The 16,765-nt window shown below is 53.9% G+C and overlaps 1 protein-coding gene across 1 annotated transcript in view; it reads left to right on the top strand.

Moving 5' to 3' along the window:
• Positions 1-16,765, top strand: part of ADGRA2 (adhesion G protein-coupled receptor A2) — a 35,150-nt gene that overhangs the window by 1,760 nt on the left and 16,625 nt on the right. The window contains exon 3 of the mRNA XM_040490404.1: positions 10,798-10,869. Coding sequence (XP_040346338.1) covers positions 10,798-10,869 — 72 coding nt within the window. The remainder of the gene's footprint in view (positions 1-10,797; positions 10,870-16,765) is intronic.

Here is a 16,765-nt window from a genome sequence, read left to right as displayed (position 1 = left end):
GCTCACACACATATGGGGGACACCGTCCCTCTGTATGTCTGCTTGTTGGGATTAGGGAATCCTAACACACTGAAGGCAGAAAAGAGGGGGGGAAACGTTAAAAGGTGGTTTTGCAGTACATCTTAGAATGATTTGGTAACTAATGCTTTCCAGCCATAGCTAATTCCCACCGACGCCACTGCAAGGAGTGAGTGAGTGGGCACAGCCAACTCTTGGTGAGAATATATTGTGACAGGGCAGCAGCAAACGTGACTGCTAGCTCACCTTCCCATGGCAAACCATTCCCAGAGGAAGGGCCTCTTCTTTGTCCCAGGCCACTGACCTGGCTGGCTTAAGATACCTTCCATAGGAACAGCCCCTGAGCCTGGTTGGACATCCCCACAGTGATGGCAGGGCAGGCCCTAGAAGCCCCTGAGAGCCCACTGGCCCATCAGCCTAGAGTGCGACTGAATCCCAGCCATGGACATATTTCTTAGGCTCTCCCTCCAGGCCCCACAGAATCCTGATCCTGGTTGCTGGGCAGGGATTCTCTTCTCAGGGCTCAGCCATACCCATCCCTTCCCAGCATGCCTCTTGAGGGAAGAAGAGAGACAGGGCTGGGAAGGGGCTTCAGCCTGACAGCAAAGCAAGAGGCGAAGAGCTTGGAAACCTTCTCCACACCCTCCCGAACTCCTCCTCCTTACTCTTTTTGTTTCCTTTCACCTTTTTGCCTGTCACCTGGTACAAACAATAGGACTTAGGCTGATGTTTGTTGCTTTTTTGTTTTTGTGTTTGTTTTTTTTTTATTGCATCACGGCTTTACCTCCCTCCTCCCCTGTTTCCCTCCAGAATGGGCCACCAGGTTCCAGTCCCCCTCACACCCCACCCTGCTCAAAGGGACCCGGGACTCCCCCTTGGGAAGCCTGGTAGACACCAGTGCTGGGATTACTCAGGCAAAGAAAGCGCTAGATCAGGGGCCTGTGTGCAAGGAGCCTCCTGTCTCTGCTCAGAGAGGGCTTGCAGGCAGTTCTGAGGCAATTCCATGAACAGCCCTATTTACCTCACTGAAAACCCTTCCACCTCCACCCCTATTATCTTAACTTCTGCCTTCTGTTTTTGTAGACCGTGTGCCCCCTCTCCCCACCCTTTGCTCTTTCCCCTTCTAATGGATTTTCATGCACAGTTTTCCAGGAAAGCAGAACTCTTGGCTCCCTTCCTGATCCATCGGTCCCACCCCTCAGCTCAGTCCACAGGACAGCCGTGGGCACCGAGGCTCCTGTCCGGAGCAGGAGCCTTTATGGCTCTCCCCCAAGGGGGAAGGTCTCGTGGGGGGTGTGGTGGGTGACTTGTTTTGGGGAGAGCCCGGGAGAGATGTGAGGAGCCCTGTGAACCCCCCACCCATTCCTGGGCAGCAGCTGATGGGCCTGCCCTCTGCTTGGCAGCTCTGGGAGTGAGAGGGAGGGGGAAGGGGTAACAAGGTATTCTAGGAAAGGACTGATAACAGATAACTCCAGAAGGAAATCTCCTGCGAGGACCTTGCAGGACATCTGAGCAGCCCCTCAGAGGATTCCAGCCACCACATAAATTCCTAGACCGTCTGCACTGAAAAGGCCCTTGCAGATCAGCAAATCCAGCCCTGCATCTCCCATCTTACAGGCTGAGCAAACTGAGGCCAGGATTAGCTGGTTGGGCTGCCTTCCATTCCTCTCAGGTGAGGGACTCAGTGCTCACCTGGCTGGATTTGGGACCCAGCGGACACAAAAGCTGCTTTCAAAAACCCAGTTCCTTCCCAGCAGAACCTTGGCCCTTTTGACCTGGGAACATTCCAAGGCTGGGTGCGGAGGGGGCAGGCGCGGTACTGGTCACTCCGGACTCTCCCAGAACCCACACACCCCCTCCGCGCCGCCACCCGAGCCTCGCCTCCCGTTTCTGGGGCGGGGGGCGGCCCACCACGTCAAAAACCCGCATGGAAGAGAAGGGGCATTTGCCATTCAGACGCACCTAATGGTGGCTGGGTCCTTTTGCTGTGGGTTTGGTGGTCTTTAGGAGCAGCATGGGGGAGGGGGAGGCCCCTTCACAGCCCTTGCGCTTGCTCCAGTCTCAGGAAAGTGGTTCTCGAACACAGATCTCCCTCTGAAGCCCCAGCTCTGGACGGGGCCCTCCCCCCAGTGCCCCTCACCCCAGCCACCAAGATCCAGTTGGGGGAGTTTGGGGCAAAGTGTGCCAACGGCCCGTGCGCAGAGCCTGAGGGGAGTGGAAAGATGCTGGCTGGAGGGGCGGGCCCTCGACAGCTTCCCCACCCCCTTCTCTTCCACCCTCTTTCCCCCATATGGTTCTCATAAGGTCTGGGCTCAGAGACAGCAGCCAGAGGAAGTGGCTGTGTACAGAGAGCTTTTGTGAGGGAGAGGAGGGGGAGGGGGAGAGAGCAGAGAGAAAGAAGGAAAGAAAAGAGGGAAGAGGCTGGGGGCCGAAGGTGGGAGGAGGCTAGAAGACTCCAACCCACTACCTTCCCCTCCTGGTGCAGGGTCTCAGCTGCACCAAGCCCCTGTGGGCTTCTGACCCCGCCTGTGTGAAATCAGGGGCCCAGAAGAAATCCAAGTTCCCCCCTGACTTTCCAACTACCTGCCCGGAGAAGCTGGAGGCAGCCAGCCCCTCCCTGGAGGTCTTGGGGACTCTTGCCCTTAGGGCTCTTGTGAAAGATGTAAGGGTCCTTGCTCACATCTCAGGGCAAGCACTGGGCGGAGACCAGAGCCCTCTGGGGTTTACTGGTTGAGTCCTCATTGCGCCGATGAGACTGGAGAGGCCACCGCACTGAGCTCCAAAGACAACCCCTATAATTCAGCATCCCAGTGGTTCCAGGACCCAGAACGGGTAATTTGGCCTGAACTACTCAGAACATGTGCATGAACCCAGCTACTCCTGATCCCCAAGGAGGTCCCTTCCTGCTGACTACCATGGATCATCCTTCTGTGCTGGGGGATGGGGTGGTGGGCAATCCCCAGTCCTGGGGGTGAGTCTGAGAATTTCCCCCAAGGGCACAGGCAAACCAGTGTAATTTGAACCTGACCATAAATTGACCCTTAAATTGGGGGTCATGTTTTTAAAGGGAGAGAGTTTCCAAGTTTATGCCACATGAGAATCATTGGGATAGGAACCCTTTCCTGAGGGAGAAAAAGTTCCAGCCACCTCTGAGCTGATCCTTCCATTCAGTGGGCTCTCCTCACCGAAGCCCAGAGAGGGGAGGTGAGTTCCCCAAAGCCACACAGCCTGAACCAGTACGCCTCACTCCCTCTAAGGTATAGACAGCCCTCCCCCCCCCCCCACTCCTCCCTGGGACCAGACAGAGAGCAGGGGAGAAGAGGGGAGGGAAATGGCCCTGGGCTGAGGAACTAGAAGGCAAGTCCGGTAACTGCTAGGAAGGGGCTGCTTGGAGGGGCTGTTTATTTTCATTCCCCCAGCCCAGCCGCTCTGTTCTATTTAGAGCTCAGACACTGACAGGACAAAGCTGCCTCCTCCCCTTCCTCCCTCCTCTGGCGGGCCCCCATCCTTCCCAAACTCCAGAACATTCCTTTGCTTTTAGGACTGGTGATGGGGGTGGGGGGAGCAGAGAAACTGTGGAGTGTAGCAAAGTCAGGCAACCTCCCAGGACCCAGCTTCTCCAGCCCTTCGAGTGGGGAGAGGCGGGATGGGGGAGCAAAGGGCTGTGCAAGATGGATGGGGCCAGGTGAGGGGCAGGGGAACCAATCTGTCACAGAGGAGCAGGGAACGGGGTGGAGAGAAGCCTGGGGAGGGAGTTACAGCCTGACCATGAGGGGCCAGACATCTCCCAGCTGGAAAGAGAAGGAAGGTCCGAGAGCTGCACCCCCACCCACCCACCCAGGGCTCTTTGCCTGCTGGGAACCGTGTGGTGAGGCAGAAACTTCAGACTTCAGGCTCTAGGAGACACAGTATTCAGGATGGGAAAAACCATCAAATATAATGAGTGGGAGTCTTCTGTCCAAACCCTTCTTTTACTGAGAAGAAACCCCCAGAGAGGGGCTGACCTGCCCAAGATGACACAGCTCGGAGCCAGACCCAGGGTTCCTGCTCTCAGCCTCTTCCCATAGTGACAAATCAGAGACCACATACCCCCCAGGGACAGGGCAGAGGAGATATACTAATCCACTTCCTCCACACGGACACATGAGCCAGGGTTAAGGGGTAGATAATAGCCTAGCAAATACCTGTGTGCTTAGGGGACCTGTACAGAATCACTGCACAGAGTATTTGAAATCAGATGGACCCAGGGAAAGTGGTGTCTAAAGTATGCTTCCTGGTGTTTCTCTCCCTCGCTTGCACCACGCACAGCTTCAGGACGATGCCACCCCTGTGGGGTTGGGTGATGTCTCAGGAGGGCTACACTGTGGAGCCAGCTTAGCTCGGAGAGGGATGGGAGCTGTCTCCAAGCTGTCAGGAGTGAGCTCTGCCCAGACGGAGCGGTAGGGGGCGGGGCGCGGCGGGGGTGGGGGAGGGGAGTGGAGGAAGGAGGAAACCGGGGTTCAGCGTGAACTCTGTCCATCCACCACCCCCACATTCCCTGGAGCTCTGCCTCTCCGGATACCCATCCATTCATTCAGCCAGCGCCTGCTGTTGACCAGCCCGGCGCCAGTGCCAGGAGGCGAGAGACCCGGTCTCTGACCTCAGGGGCCTTACAGTCTCATCATGGAGACTGGATACCGGCTCACAAAAGCAGGACAGGATCGGGGCCTCAGGGCTCCCAAGGAAAACTTCAGGGGTAGAAAGATTAAAGGACAAATTTGTACTTGGGTAAAAATGACTGATTACAAATTGATCCTTTCAGGTTTGTCTTTGAAAAGCATTTGAAAAGAAATCCACTTTCTTCACCCAAAACCATGCCCCCTCCCACCCCTACCCCAGGCTGAGATTTTAGGCCCTTTGGAGAAGCACTTAAGGTGGACTGGGAGTAACTTCCCAGCTTCTTCAAATCCAGGGACACACACACACAAACATTGCATCCTGTCTGACACATGGCCCTCCACCTTTCATGAATGGAGGATTGTAGATGCCGTGTCTCATTGATGTTTGTAGTGCTATTGTGTTACATGGGGCTGAGCCCACAATGGGTGTTAGTGTAGATTTGAAGAACAAATGAATGAATGCCTAGGTGTGAATGATTATAGCAGACTCGATTCCTAGCTCAAGCTAGGGTGTTGGGGCCCCCAGACCCCCATCAAGGCACACGGACCACCCAACCACAGGCACCTGTAGCACCTCTTCTCCAGTGAGTCCTCCCCATCTCAGCCCCAATTTCTTGGTCGTGCCTGCTCCCCACCAGGATAGGGTGCCCTTGTACAGAGGGTAGGTTGGAGAAAAGGAGACTAGAAGGCCCCACACATAGGAGCCATTCCAAGACTATCTTCTTTCCCAGCCTTGACCTCAGGCCCTTGCCTGGACAGTTCAGCTTCAAGGCTGAGATCAGAGACCATATCCAGACACAACCCCCTACAGCCTGAGGAAGCAAGTTCCTACCTAGGTCTCCTTCCAGTCAGGCCTCCAGCCAAGGGAGGGGATGGCAGGGAATTTCAGGAGCACTGTATGTCTCCTCCAACATGTAAGTCCCCTGCAGTCAGGCTGCATGGACATGAAGGGCAGCCCTGAAGAGAAGGGAAAGGAGGGGAAGCCACAGGAAGGCAGCCTTTCGTCTGAGGGTATGTGTCAAGGCAGGGCCTGTGGACCAGAGGCAGTGTCACTTTTAGAGACCCTATTGTCATATCAGGCATACTGAAATGCACCCACGGCCTGCGAGGAACATAACAATCACTGCTAATCGACATAGTAGGACATTTGGTTGTTATTTAGTTAAGGGTTTGTTAATGTCAATTTTGCTTTTTATAGCATTTATATCTCAGAGGCAGTGATTATTTTTTCGTTTTCAGACATCTTTGTGGGCCCTGGAAGTGCTCAGAGGCCTTGGGCACTGTGCCCGCAGAAGGAGCTGGGAGTCTGGTTCCACTTGACCGTTCAGAGTGGCTGTGGGCCTGAGATCCCTCACTGATGGCGTCCCTAAGACACTGCCAAGGTGCCAGCAACAGATGTTGGAGACAGGTCCTCCTGAGCCCCGAGGGCCTTGAGGATGGTCCGAATTCCAGGCTCAGACTCCCCGGAGAGCACAGATTCCCCAAGTGTCCAGACGTGTGGTCCTCACCCGGTGGAGGAGCGGGGTATGACATGTATGACTCTTCCTGCATCTGATAGAACAATTTGGTTCAGGCATGTGTTGGCCCCATGTCCCACGGAGTGGTGCCCACATGACCCCTACGGGGTCATCTCTGATGTTGGGCTGGGATCTGGTGAGTTCCTGTGGCTGCCCAAAGGCCACAGGGCCTCTCTGTAGACGCCAGCCACTCGCTCCCTTGGCCTCCAGCCTCGTTAGCGGTAACTGCTTGCTCCTCTTCCCTAAAATAGGACCCTGGCTGGGAGAGAGTTCTGGAATAGACTCAGTGTGCCCCCTCTCCTTGGCCAGATTTCAGACCCTAGGGTAAGAGAACAGGGGACTCCAGGGACTGGCCCCCCTTCCTGGGACTATGTGACGATGTCGGAGTGGTAGACGGGGAGGGAGGGAAGAAAAGCTGGAGAGGCCGGGTTGGGTGAGCCACAGGTCCGTGCAGCGGGGCTAGCGTGGTTGGGAAGGAGATCCACCTGGCAGGCTCCCTGTGCTGTTGCAGGGCGAGGGGTTGGGGCAGGCTGAGGAAGTATCTGTCCGGTAGGGGTGGCAGGGCGGTTAAGATGGGCCCAAGCTGGCACTGTGTCTGTGAGGCTGGATGGAACCATGGGCCAAGGCTCCCGATCCTTCCCTGCCTGATTGCTGGGGCCGCCTGGCCTGTTTCTGTCCCCTGAGACAACCTAGCGTGGTGGGAACATTCTTCTTCCCATTGGAAGAGGCTGTGCGTGTCTTCTTCGACCCCTACTAACTGCCAGCTTCCTACTTGCCCAAGACAAGACCCAAGCACTTTCTGTCCCAAATCACTGCCCTCTCCACCCCACCAGACTCACAAAGGGCACCCCCTGAGAACTGAACCAACAAGCACAGCCGAAGCCATTTTCTGGATAACCTGGATCCAAAGCAAAATTTCCTCAGCCCCATCTAGGTTGCAAAGACCAAAAGATCCAATTCTGGGTATTTGGGGACTTGGATCATACAGATATCTGCCTGAAGTTTGTCCAAGAACTAGAAATATGGCAAGAAGGAGACCCATGGGAGGAGAAGGGTGGGTGAACCACTGTTTGCCTGGTGTCCCTGCTTTCATGAATGGCTTATAGAGAGTGGGTATGGGGGAGATCAGGGACGTGTTCTCTGCTACAAGAAAAGTATCTCATTTCAAGACAGCGTTTGCACCGAGCTAGTCAAACCGGAAGCGTGGGCTGCAGCTGACCCCCCCCCCCCGCCCCCGCACCTCCCCAGCACAACAGGGGCTGCCTCAGAGAGAGGGGGCCCTGCCAGAGAGGGATAGGACACCAAGAGATGAGTTGGTCCTTTTCTGGGCCATAGGCTCATCCTCACCTGACTCTGGGCTGGTCCCCAATCCTTTGCTCTGCCCCCACACACTCCCCCCCCCCACCCCCCACACACAATTTCCTCAGTATCTCTCAAGCAACCCAGACTTCCTCCTGGGGAGGTGCTGGCCACAAGGAAACTGGATAAGGGTTAAGCCACTAGCCACATGTGGTTCCTGAGCACCTGTAAGGTGGCTGGTCTGAATTGAGATATGCTGGAACAGTAGAATACTCGCAGATTCCGAAGTGTGACTACCGAAAACAGAAAAAAGGAAAACGTCTCATTAGTAATTTTGTATATCGATCGCATGTTGAAATGCTAACATTTTAATACTTTGAGTTAAATAAAATATATTATTAGGGACGCCTGGGTGGCGCAGTCGGTTAAGCGTCCGACTTCAGCCAGGTCACGATCTCGCGGTCCGTGAGTTCGAGCCCCGCATCGGGCTCTGGGCTGATGGCTCAGAGCCTGGAGCCTGTTTCCGATTCTGTGTCTCCCTCTCTCTCTGCCCCTCCCCCGTTCATGCTCTGTCTCTCTCTGTCCCAAAAATAAATAAACGTTGAAATAAATAAATAAATAAATAAATAAAATATATTATTATAATTAATTTTTAAACTTAAAAATAATGTGGCTATTAGAACATTTGAAATTATGTATGCAGCTCACACTATACTTCTATTGACCAGCTCTGGGTTAAAGAATTTGGGGTATGCAAAATGTGTTCAAAGGTTAAGGGCTGAAGAGTCTGAAGAATGTGGGGTGCACCCCAACGCCACCTTTAGACCTGTCTAGACAGGATTCTCAAATTAGGATCCCAGGTTTTAATCTCAGGGATTTGGGAGTTGGAGGACTTTTTTTTTTTTTAATTTTCTGTTTAATGATATTTAAACAAAATTCTTTTGCAGATAATTTTGAGATAATTATTAGAAGGTATTTTCATAGTGTAAGATTTTCATTTCCAAAGTCAATATTTCTCAAACTAGAATCCTCAGACATATTCTCAGGAAAGAAGATATTTGTTCCTCCCTTTAACAGGTCTCTGCTCAAGTTTGAGAAATAATGTTCTCAGGCTTCCCCCTTCATGAACAGGCTTGTGATAATTCAGCAGCCCTGTTTCTCTCTCCTACCATACCCTCTCCCTCCTCCTCCCCCTCCCCTGTACCCTCAGCCTTATCAGCATCCCATTCCCCACAAACCCAAGGAGGGGGCAGTCCCTGGGGGACACCCTTGGGGTTGGGGGGGGGGGAGTTGAAACCTATGCCCTTTCTCCACTATTCTTCCTGACACTTCTAAAAACACCGAGGGGTCCTCTCTCACCTTCTCTGACATTTAATGCAACCTCTAAACCTCAAACTCTGAGCATACGAAGGGAATGAACAAGAGATGAGGCGAGGTGGGCTTTGATTTAAAAGTCACACCATCAAGAGCCCGTCACCACAGAGGGAGCCCCTGTAGCCCCACCAGGGCCTAAATGAGACCATTAGAGGCCCTAAGAACTGACAAGATTATTTATGATTTATAACCACCATGTGTAATGCGATTTAAAATCATCCTAATCAATCAGGGGCACCTAGGTGGCTCAGTTGGTTAAGTGTCTGACTCTTGTTTCAGCTCTGGTCATGATCTCTTGGTTTCTGCGTTCAAGCCCCACATCAGGCTCTATGCTGACAGTGCAGAGCCTGCTTGGGATTCTCTCTCTCTCCCTCTCTCTCTGCCCCTCCCCTGCTCACTCTCTCTCTCTCAAAATAAATAAGTAAACTTCTTAAAGTTTTAAAATCATCCTAATCCATAAAATGAGAATAAAGGGGTCAATGTGAGTTCTAATTATTCATATAATGACAACTGTGATGTACTTTTTGAAATGTCAAGGGTGTGTGTGTGTGTGTGTGTGTGTGTGTGTGTGTGAGCCCTTTGGAAACCCAGCATCCCCTCCCCCGCAACGCTTTCACACAGTCACTATTCAGGCCCTGCTAGGAAGTGTCACTGTTGAAAGGACCCTTAGTTGGGGACCAGAAGGGTGGGAGGGGTCTATCTGGAGAGCAGGGAAGGGAGGGAGCCCCCTTCCACTCTAGCCTCCATCCTGGCCGTTGTCTGTCCTCCATGAGCCTCTTGAAGGTGGAGTATTGGAATGTCAGCTGTCTGGGGCCATCTCACACCTGTCTTGATATATTCACCTACCCACTTCCAGTAAGCTTGTGGGCAGAACTCTTGACAGCTGCTAGCATGCCTTGTCCCCACCCCCGTCCCCCAAGATCTCTTTTACTGTCCATCCCAGAGGCTGCCCACTCGAGAGAAGATTCCAGACCTACAACTCTGGCCTTTCCATGTCCACCAATAGGAGCAAAGAAGTGAAACCCTTTGTTTCAGCCCAGAGCAGGCAAGAGTTTGGGCTGAGAGGCTCATTAAAGCATTTTAATAAGCAATTAACTCAAAGGATGAGCCCTTTGGCTGGTCTGGACCTTCCTCCTCCCAGGGAGGGAGTCTGGCAGAGAAAGGCTAAGTGGGTGGGCAGAGTGGGTTTAGTCAGTAGCTTGGGGCCCCTCTCCTCCCCCTCTAAATACAAATAAATAAACAGAACTCAGAGTGGGCAGAGGCAAAGGCCAAGGCCCGGGCTTCCACCAGGCACAGGGCTCTATCGGTTTTCTGTCGAGGCCTAAGCCAGGCTTAGGGAGGCAAGGGTATGCAGTCCCTCTGAGCTGGGGGCCTTCGAGGGCTGGGAACAGTCCCCTCCTGTGAAGTCCTCGGCTCACAGAGTGTTGCCCAAGGATGGGCAGCTCCTCCCACCTGCCTCCATACCTACTGGACCTCCTGTTCCACCTGCCAGAGCCCTGACCCAATTCAGACCATTCCCCCTACCACTCTCCTCAGGGTATGGGGCTGAAGACTGAGAAAGAGCCCTGGAGGGCAGGAGGAGGGCGCTGTGGCTCGGGCAGTGGTTCTAAGGTGGAAAGGGGCCATTGCAACTTGACACCTGTTCAGCCCACTTACATAGAGTCCTGAGTCAGATGCGGGCCATGGCAGGGAACCCAGGGCAGGCGAAATATCTAATTTGGGGCTCAGCGGGCTAACCAATCTGCTTGAACCATTCCCTGGCTCTTTCCTGGAGGGGGTGGGGCTCCTGTCTTGCACCATTTACAAGAAAGGGGGCACCATTTACACAGAAAGCAACATGGTTGTAGTGGTGAAACCTCATCCCCGCTCCAGCCACACTTTCTGGCTTGTAACAGCACGTTCTCCTGTCTGTGTTCTCTCTGTTCCTTCAGGCTCTTGAGCAACAACAAGATTACTGGGCTGCGGAATGGATCCTTCCTGGGACTGTCCCTGCTGGAGAAGCTGTAAGTGTTGGGGCAAAGTGGGGCGGAGGTGGGGGATAACGGTCATGGGCAAAAAGTCAGTCCAGGCAGGAGGGGGAACACTGGGTGCCGAGGGACTTCTCAACCCTAGGACCTGCTGGCTAAGCAGGGCCCAGAGTCAGACCCGCGAGACTTGACCACCAGGTGAAGGGCACAGAGAGAGACCGGCTCCTTCAACCAGTGACGGCAGCGAGAAGTAGGGAAGCCTCGCTGGTTTAGGCAAGGATGGGGCTAAGGGAAGTTCATTAACGCTCTTTAATGAGCAATTAGCTGTGAGGGCTGAGCCCCTTAGCTGGCCAGATGCCATCTCCCCCATCCAGCTGGGGGCCCAGCATAAAGGGCTGAGGAGGATTTAGTGTGACTGGGGCCTCTTTCCTTGTCTCCCCCCAGCCAAACAAACCAACAGACAAAGCCCCAAGGGGCTAGCGCCTGGGCCGAGGGTGGGAAAGTGGATTACATCCAGAAGGCCCCCACCCGCACTGCCCTGGTCTGGAGCTGCGTCCTGCCCTACAGGCCCAGGCAGGCTGGCCTTGGACCCAGGACTGCAAGGACCCCGCTGGCCAGGAAGAACTTTTCTAACAGAGTTGGGGACCTGACTCAGTCAAGGGCAAGCTACTTAACCTGCCAAATGAGCCCCTCTGTCACTCCCTGTTCAGCTGACCAGCTCCAGGAACCATAGCCTGTATGACAGCTTTAGGTCCTGCCTCCCACAGGACATCTGGGCCCCCGTCCCTCCTGGAGCCCTATCCTTGCTTCTTTCCGCCCCTTCAGCACCCTCTCTCCTACCTCTGCTCCCGCCCTGCTGGGCATTCCTAAATCCTTCAACAGGGCCCCTGCCCCTCTAGTACCATTTCACCCGACAGGCTTGGATCAGTGTGATGGGGGATACAGAAGAATCAGGGGGAAGCCTGCTCTCAAAGAGCCAGAGATTATAGTCTAGTGGAGACTACGACAATGCCACGTGTGTTAGAATTAAGGAGGTTGGGGTTTCCCTAATGCCCAAAGGAGGAACCTCACTGATCTGTGAGGGCTGGAACACTCAAGGGCAATTGGGATGCAGTATCTACATGACATGGAGTTTAGATCGTTAACCATGACCATGATCTTATGAGATCATCTCTATTACCACCCACTTCACAGGGAAAGGGAAAGCCTCTCCTCCAAAGTCCCCAGGGCCATAAGGAAAGCTCAGAGGCCTGGCTGGGCTAGTAGGGGTAGAAGGTGCAAGCCCACGTTCCGAGTGGAAAGGCAGAGGACGTTCTCTCCGATCTGAGGCATGCTGGGGTGGGAGGGGGTCTCAGGATGTTGACTGTGCAAGCACACAGCTCCGTGACCAGGTCCCTCTACCATCTGCTCTGCAGCTCACAGGCAGGGTGGTCCAGACAAGGTAGAAAGGACTGCCACCAAGCTGCTATTAAAAAGTCTCCTTGGGTCCGAACAAATAGGGAAAGCTTTTACCTCCCACACGCAATTAAGCGTGCGGATGCTCGGATTCCTGCACTCAGCCCAGGCTTGGTCTTAGAGGGCTGGGGGGCCGGAAACCTCGTGCTCCTTCCAGGGATCTTTTGGAGGATGACAAACTAGAGCTGCCTCCAGCCTTTTGCCCTGCCCCCACCAGAGCTGACCACCGCCCAGAGCTGCTCTCCCTTCTTAGCTCCAGCGAAAGCTGCTCTGAGCCTCCCATGGCCCCACTGACGTCTTCCCATCTTTACCCTCTCACTTTATCAAAGACCCACAGGGGTCTCCCTGCTTCTCATCCTTCAGTCTCATGAGAGTAAACGTTCTGATAAAGAAAAAAGACAGTCCTTCCCTCCTTCCCTTCCCACCCATGCCACCACACTGAACCCCCCCCCCCCCAACAGCACCACGGACTCAGGTCACTGCATGGCAGGTGCTTTCAAAGCATGGGAAGCCATCAGAGAAAAATGAGAGTAGTCAAAGAATAATGACTGACTGCCACATCATGTGGCGTGGCAGACGCACGGGGCAGGAGACAGATGAGAAGTCAGAATCCTGAGTGTGAGCCCTGCTTGGAGGTTAGGAATCATCCAAGGTCTTCATTCTAGAGCCCTGTTTGTGTGCTGAGCTCTGTTCTAGGCACTGGGCGTGAACACAGCAAACCAAGTGCCTGCCCTCATGGAACTTACCCTCAACTGATGGGACCCGGAAAATAGCAAATAAATGTACAAAGATATCAGGAAATGATAAGTACTACAAAGAAACCCAATGCAGGGTGAAGGGGGGAGAAAGCAATGGCAGAGGGGAAGCCTGCTATTTTATGTATCGAGGTCAAGGAGGGACTCGCTGACAAGGTGACTGAGCCCAAGACCTAAGGAAGGGAAGAATCTGGAGGGGAAGGCCCTACATCCACAGTACCTAGTGGGTCTGAGAAACAGAAGAAGGACATGTTGGGGCTCCTGGGTGGCTCAGTCAGTTGAGCGCCTGACTTCAGCTCAGGTCATGACTTCAGTTTGTGAGTTTGAGCCCCACATTGGGCTCTGCTCTCAGTGCAAAGCTGGCTTCAAATCCTCTGTCTCGCTCTGTCTTGCTCTCTCTCTGCCCCTCCCCCACTCATCATTTTTTTTTCTCTCTCTCAAAAATAAACATAAAAAAAAGAAGAAGGACATGTTAATGGGGGGTAGTAGGAAATGAAGTCAGAGCGATGCAGGCATGGGTGCCAGGTCTGGGACCTCAGTTTCCTCATCTGTAAAACAAGGGGGGACAGGGTGATTTGTAAGGCACATTATGGATTTTAAACTTTATGATGTTGGGGTGTGTGTGTGTGTGTGTGTGTGTGTGTGTGTATGATACCCACGGGTGCTGCTTGAGAAAGAAAAAAAAATCAAAGCGCCCAATGATGCAGCCAGGCTTTCCAGAAGAGGGGAGGCCTCTGGGCAGAGGGGTGTGCTGTGTTCAGTAGGTGTTCATGCTTCTCAAGGATAGAAGGCAGTGCAGGGGCCAGAGGAGCCCAGGATCTCCAGCCCAGCTGATCACTGCATCAGTCAGGTTCTCCAGAGAAATAGAAGAAATAGAACCAATAGGAGATGTGTGTGTGTGTGTGTGTGTGTGTGTGTGTGTGTGTGTATGTGTGTGTATCTGTATAAAGAAATTATTTTAGGGGCGCCTGGGTGGCTCAGTCAGTTAAGTGTCCGACTTCAGCTCAGGTCACGATCTCTCGGTCCGTGAGTTCGAGCCCCGCGTCGGGCTCTGGGCTGAGGGCTCAGAGCCTGGAGCCTGCTTCCGATTCTGTGTCTCCCTCTCTCTCTGCCCCTCCCCCGTTCATGCTCTGTCTCTCTCTGTCTCAAAAATTAATAAACGTTAAAAAATTTTTTTTAAAAATAAAAATAAAAAAAGAAATTATTTTATTTTAGTTCTTTATAAAGAAGATTTAATTTGAGGAAATGGTCTGTGTGATTGTGGTAGCTGGCAAATCCAGAATCTGTAGGGCAGGCCAGCAGGCTGGAAAGTCAGGCAGGAGTTGATGCTTTAGTCTCGAAATGGAATTTCTTCTCCGGGAAACTTTTTTGCTACTCTTAAGCCCTTCAACTGATTGGATGAGGCCCACCCATATTGCCAAAGGTAATCTCCTTTAAAGTCAATTGATTTGTAGACTTTAGCCACATCTACAAAATACCTTCACAGCAACACCTCCATTCATGTTTGAGTAAGTTACAAGGTGCCGTAGCCTGGCCACGTGAACACATAAAACTTAGTCATCAAAAACCAGTGTCCCACTATCCCAGGGATGGGGAGAGATCCTTGCCCCACTCCCAGAGATGCTAATGCATCAGGTTGGAAGGGGCCTGGGAATTTTTTACAAGGTATGCAGACGATTCTCATGCTCATCCGGGGTTGGGAACCAGTGGACCAGATGACCCCTAGACTGTGGGCCTATTCATCACAAATGAGATGCTGTGGCCTGGCATGCAGTCGGTGCCAGGAAACACTGATCTCTCTGTGCTGGCAAGCTCAGACGTCCAGGCTTGGGCAGCTGAGTCCATGGCAGCCTAACATCCCAGAGCCTGTGAGCAGCAAGTCCCGTGGGAGGGTTGGGGCCTGGCCTAATAATGGAAATGGCAGGTCGGGGCTGCAAAAAATGCCATCATTGCCTCCTTGTGCTGAGCGCCCCTCTGGCCTTTGAAAATTGGTTAAGTATAAGCGTATGGGGGGAGTAGGCCTGGTTAATGCATAGCAGGACCTTGAGGCTGGGAGGAGTACAGAGAGAGCGCCAAGTGGGAACGTGCCTGAGATGATCTCAGGAGAGGACAGGTGCTCCAGAGAGCACCTGGGGTGAGAGGAGAGATGGGGGACACCCTTTGTGGGGCTCTGTCGGCCAAGAAAACCTGAAACAGGGTCCAGCAGAGCCGTTCATGGCCAAGGAGTGTACAGAGTCGTCCAGATGGGTGTGAGAAACCCTGTCTCTGAGCCCTCCCCTCTGTGTCCCAGCTCCCCTCGGCATGGAGGAGCCTGTCCGTTGCGGAGGAAAGACTTCTGGGGTGGGGAGGTCTTGAAGGGCATAGAACTCCACTCTGGAGTAAGCGAGGTCTGGGATTGCATCCTGCCTCTACCATTTACTTTCCGGGTGCCTGTCCAAGCCTCGGGTTTCTCCCCTGGAAAAGGGCGGTGTGGGACTCCTGGACAGGCTGTTGTGGGGACAGCAAGGGCTGTCAGTAAATGGCCACTCTGTTCCCTTCTCGGAAGAGTGTGAAATTGCAAGATGTTATGTCGGCAGCCCCTCGTTGCATAGGATCTGCCCAGAGCGCCCCAGCCTTGGGTGGACGGTCAGGTAGCTGAAACGTGGGCGCCAGAAATACTCACGGATGGCCGGTTCCTCTGGTCCCTCGCATCTCTGCCCACATCCCCCACCACACGCATTCAACAGAGAGCAGGCCACCAGAAGACCTTCCAGGGCTCCGAGGGTGCCACGGTCACAGTGAGAAGCCCCCCAAACGGGGACCAAGTGGGCCACAGGACAGGCAGCCCCCAGAAGAGGTCAAGGGAGAGAGCCTGGGCGTGCAGGCGAGTCAGTGGCTGTGTGTGGACACAAGCCCGCAGAGGCTTGTGCATGCCTGGAGGAGAGGGCCTGGTGAGGGGAGCCTGGTCAGCCCCAGGATGATTTGTCATTGCCTAATGAGATTAATGAGCCCCGGGGGCTGGTATGCAGCAGTGCCGGGCACTCATTAGAAGCAGATGCTCATGGGAACGATGGCAAGGAATGGGGGGTGGGGGGGACCTGGGGGTGGAGCGCTGCTCACCCGCCAGGTGGTTTCCATTAATCTGTGGGCGGGGCCAAGAGCAAGGCCGCCTGGCCCCGCCTTCTTCCCCTTCCCATCCCCACTCACACTGGGGAGGAATGCAGAAGAGAAGCTGCCGACTTGGGAGCCGCTGAGGGCTGGGAAGGGAGGCTTACGGGTTCGGGGACAGCCCTCTTGCTTGCTGTTGTAGCACCGATGCCTGGCATAGTGTACATGTTCAGTAAATACCTTGTCTCTTGGATGACCTAAGAGACAAGAAGAGCCCCAGACCATCTAGGTTTCCTCCAGCCGGATCCTCTCCCTGCCCTCCCCTAGACAGCCCCCATACCTGCGGGGCGGAGCGCGGGGGGGAGGCCAGCCCCCACTTTCCAATGAACCCTGGAAGTCCTGGAGGGCCCGGGGAAAGCTGCTCTGCGGCCTCCGAACCTATAATTTGGTTTCTAAACCCACAGGCAGGGAGGTCTGTGGGGGCCAGAGGGAGCCAACTTGGGGCCGCCCCAACCCTGTCCAAACGCGGTACGCGCTCCCGCGCACACGTGCACGCTCTGTCGCGCACACCGGCTCTTTAACAGCTTTAGGGAGGTGTAATTAACATGCCGTGAAGTCCACCCACTGCAAGTGTG

This window comes from Herpailurus yagouaroundi, unplaced genomic scaffold (genome assembly GCF_014898765.1).
Source record: "Herpailurus yagouaroundi ecotype Mexico unplaced genomic scaffold, PumYag 28, whole genome shotgun sequence".
Classification (NCBI taxonomy): Eukaryota; Metazoa; Chordata; class Mammalia; order Carnivora; family Felidae; genus Herpailurus; species Herpailurus yagouaroundi.
The sequence above is the reverse complement of the archived record's forward strand: the minus strand, read 5'-3'. Positions and strand labels throughout refer to the sequence as shown.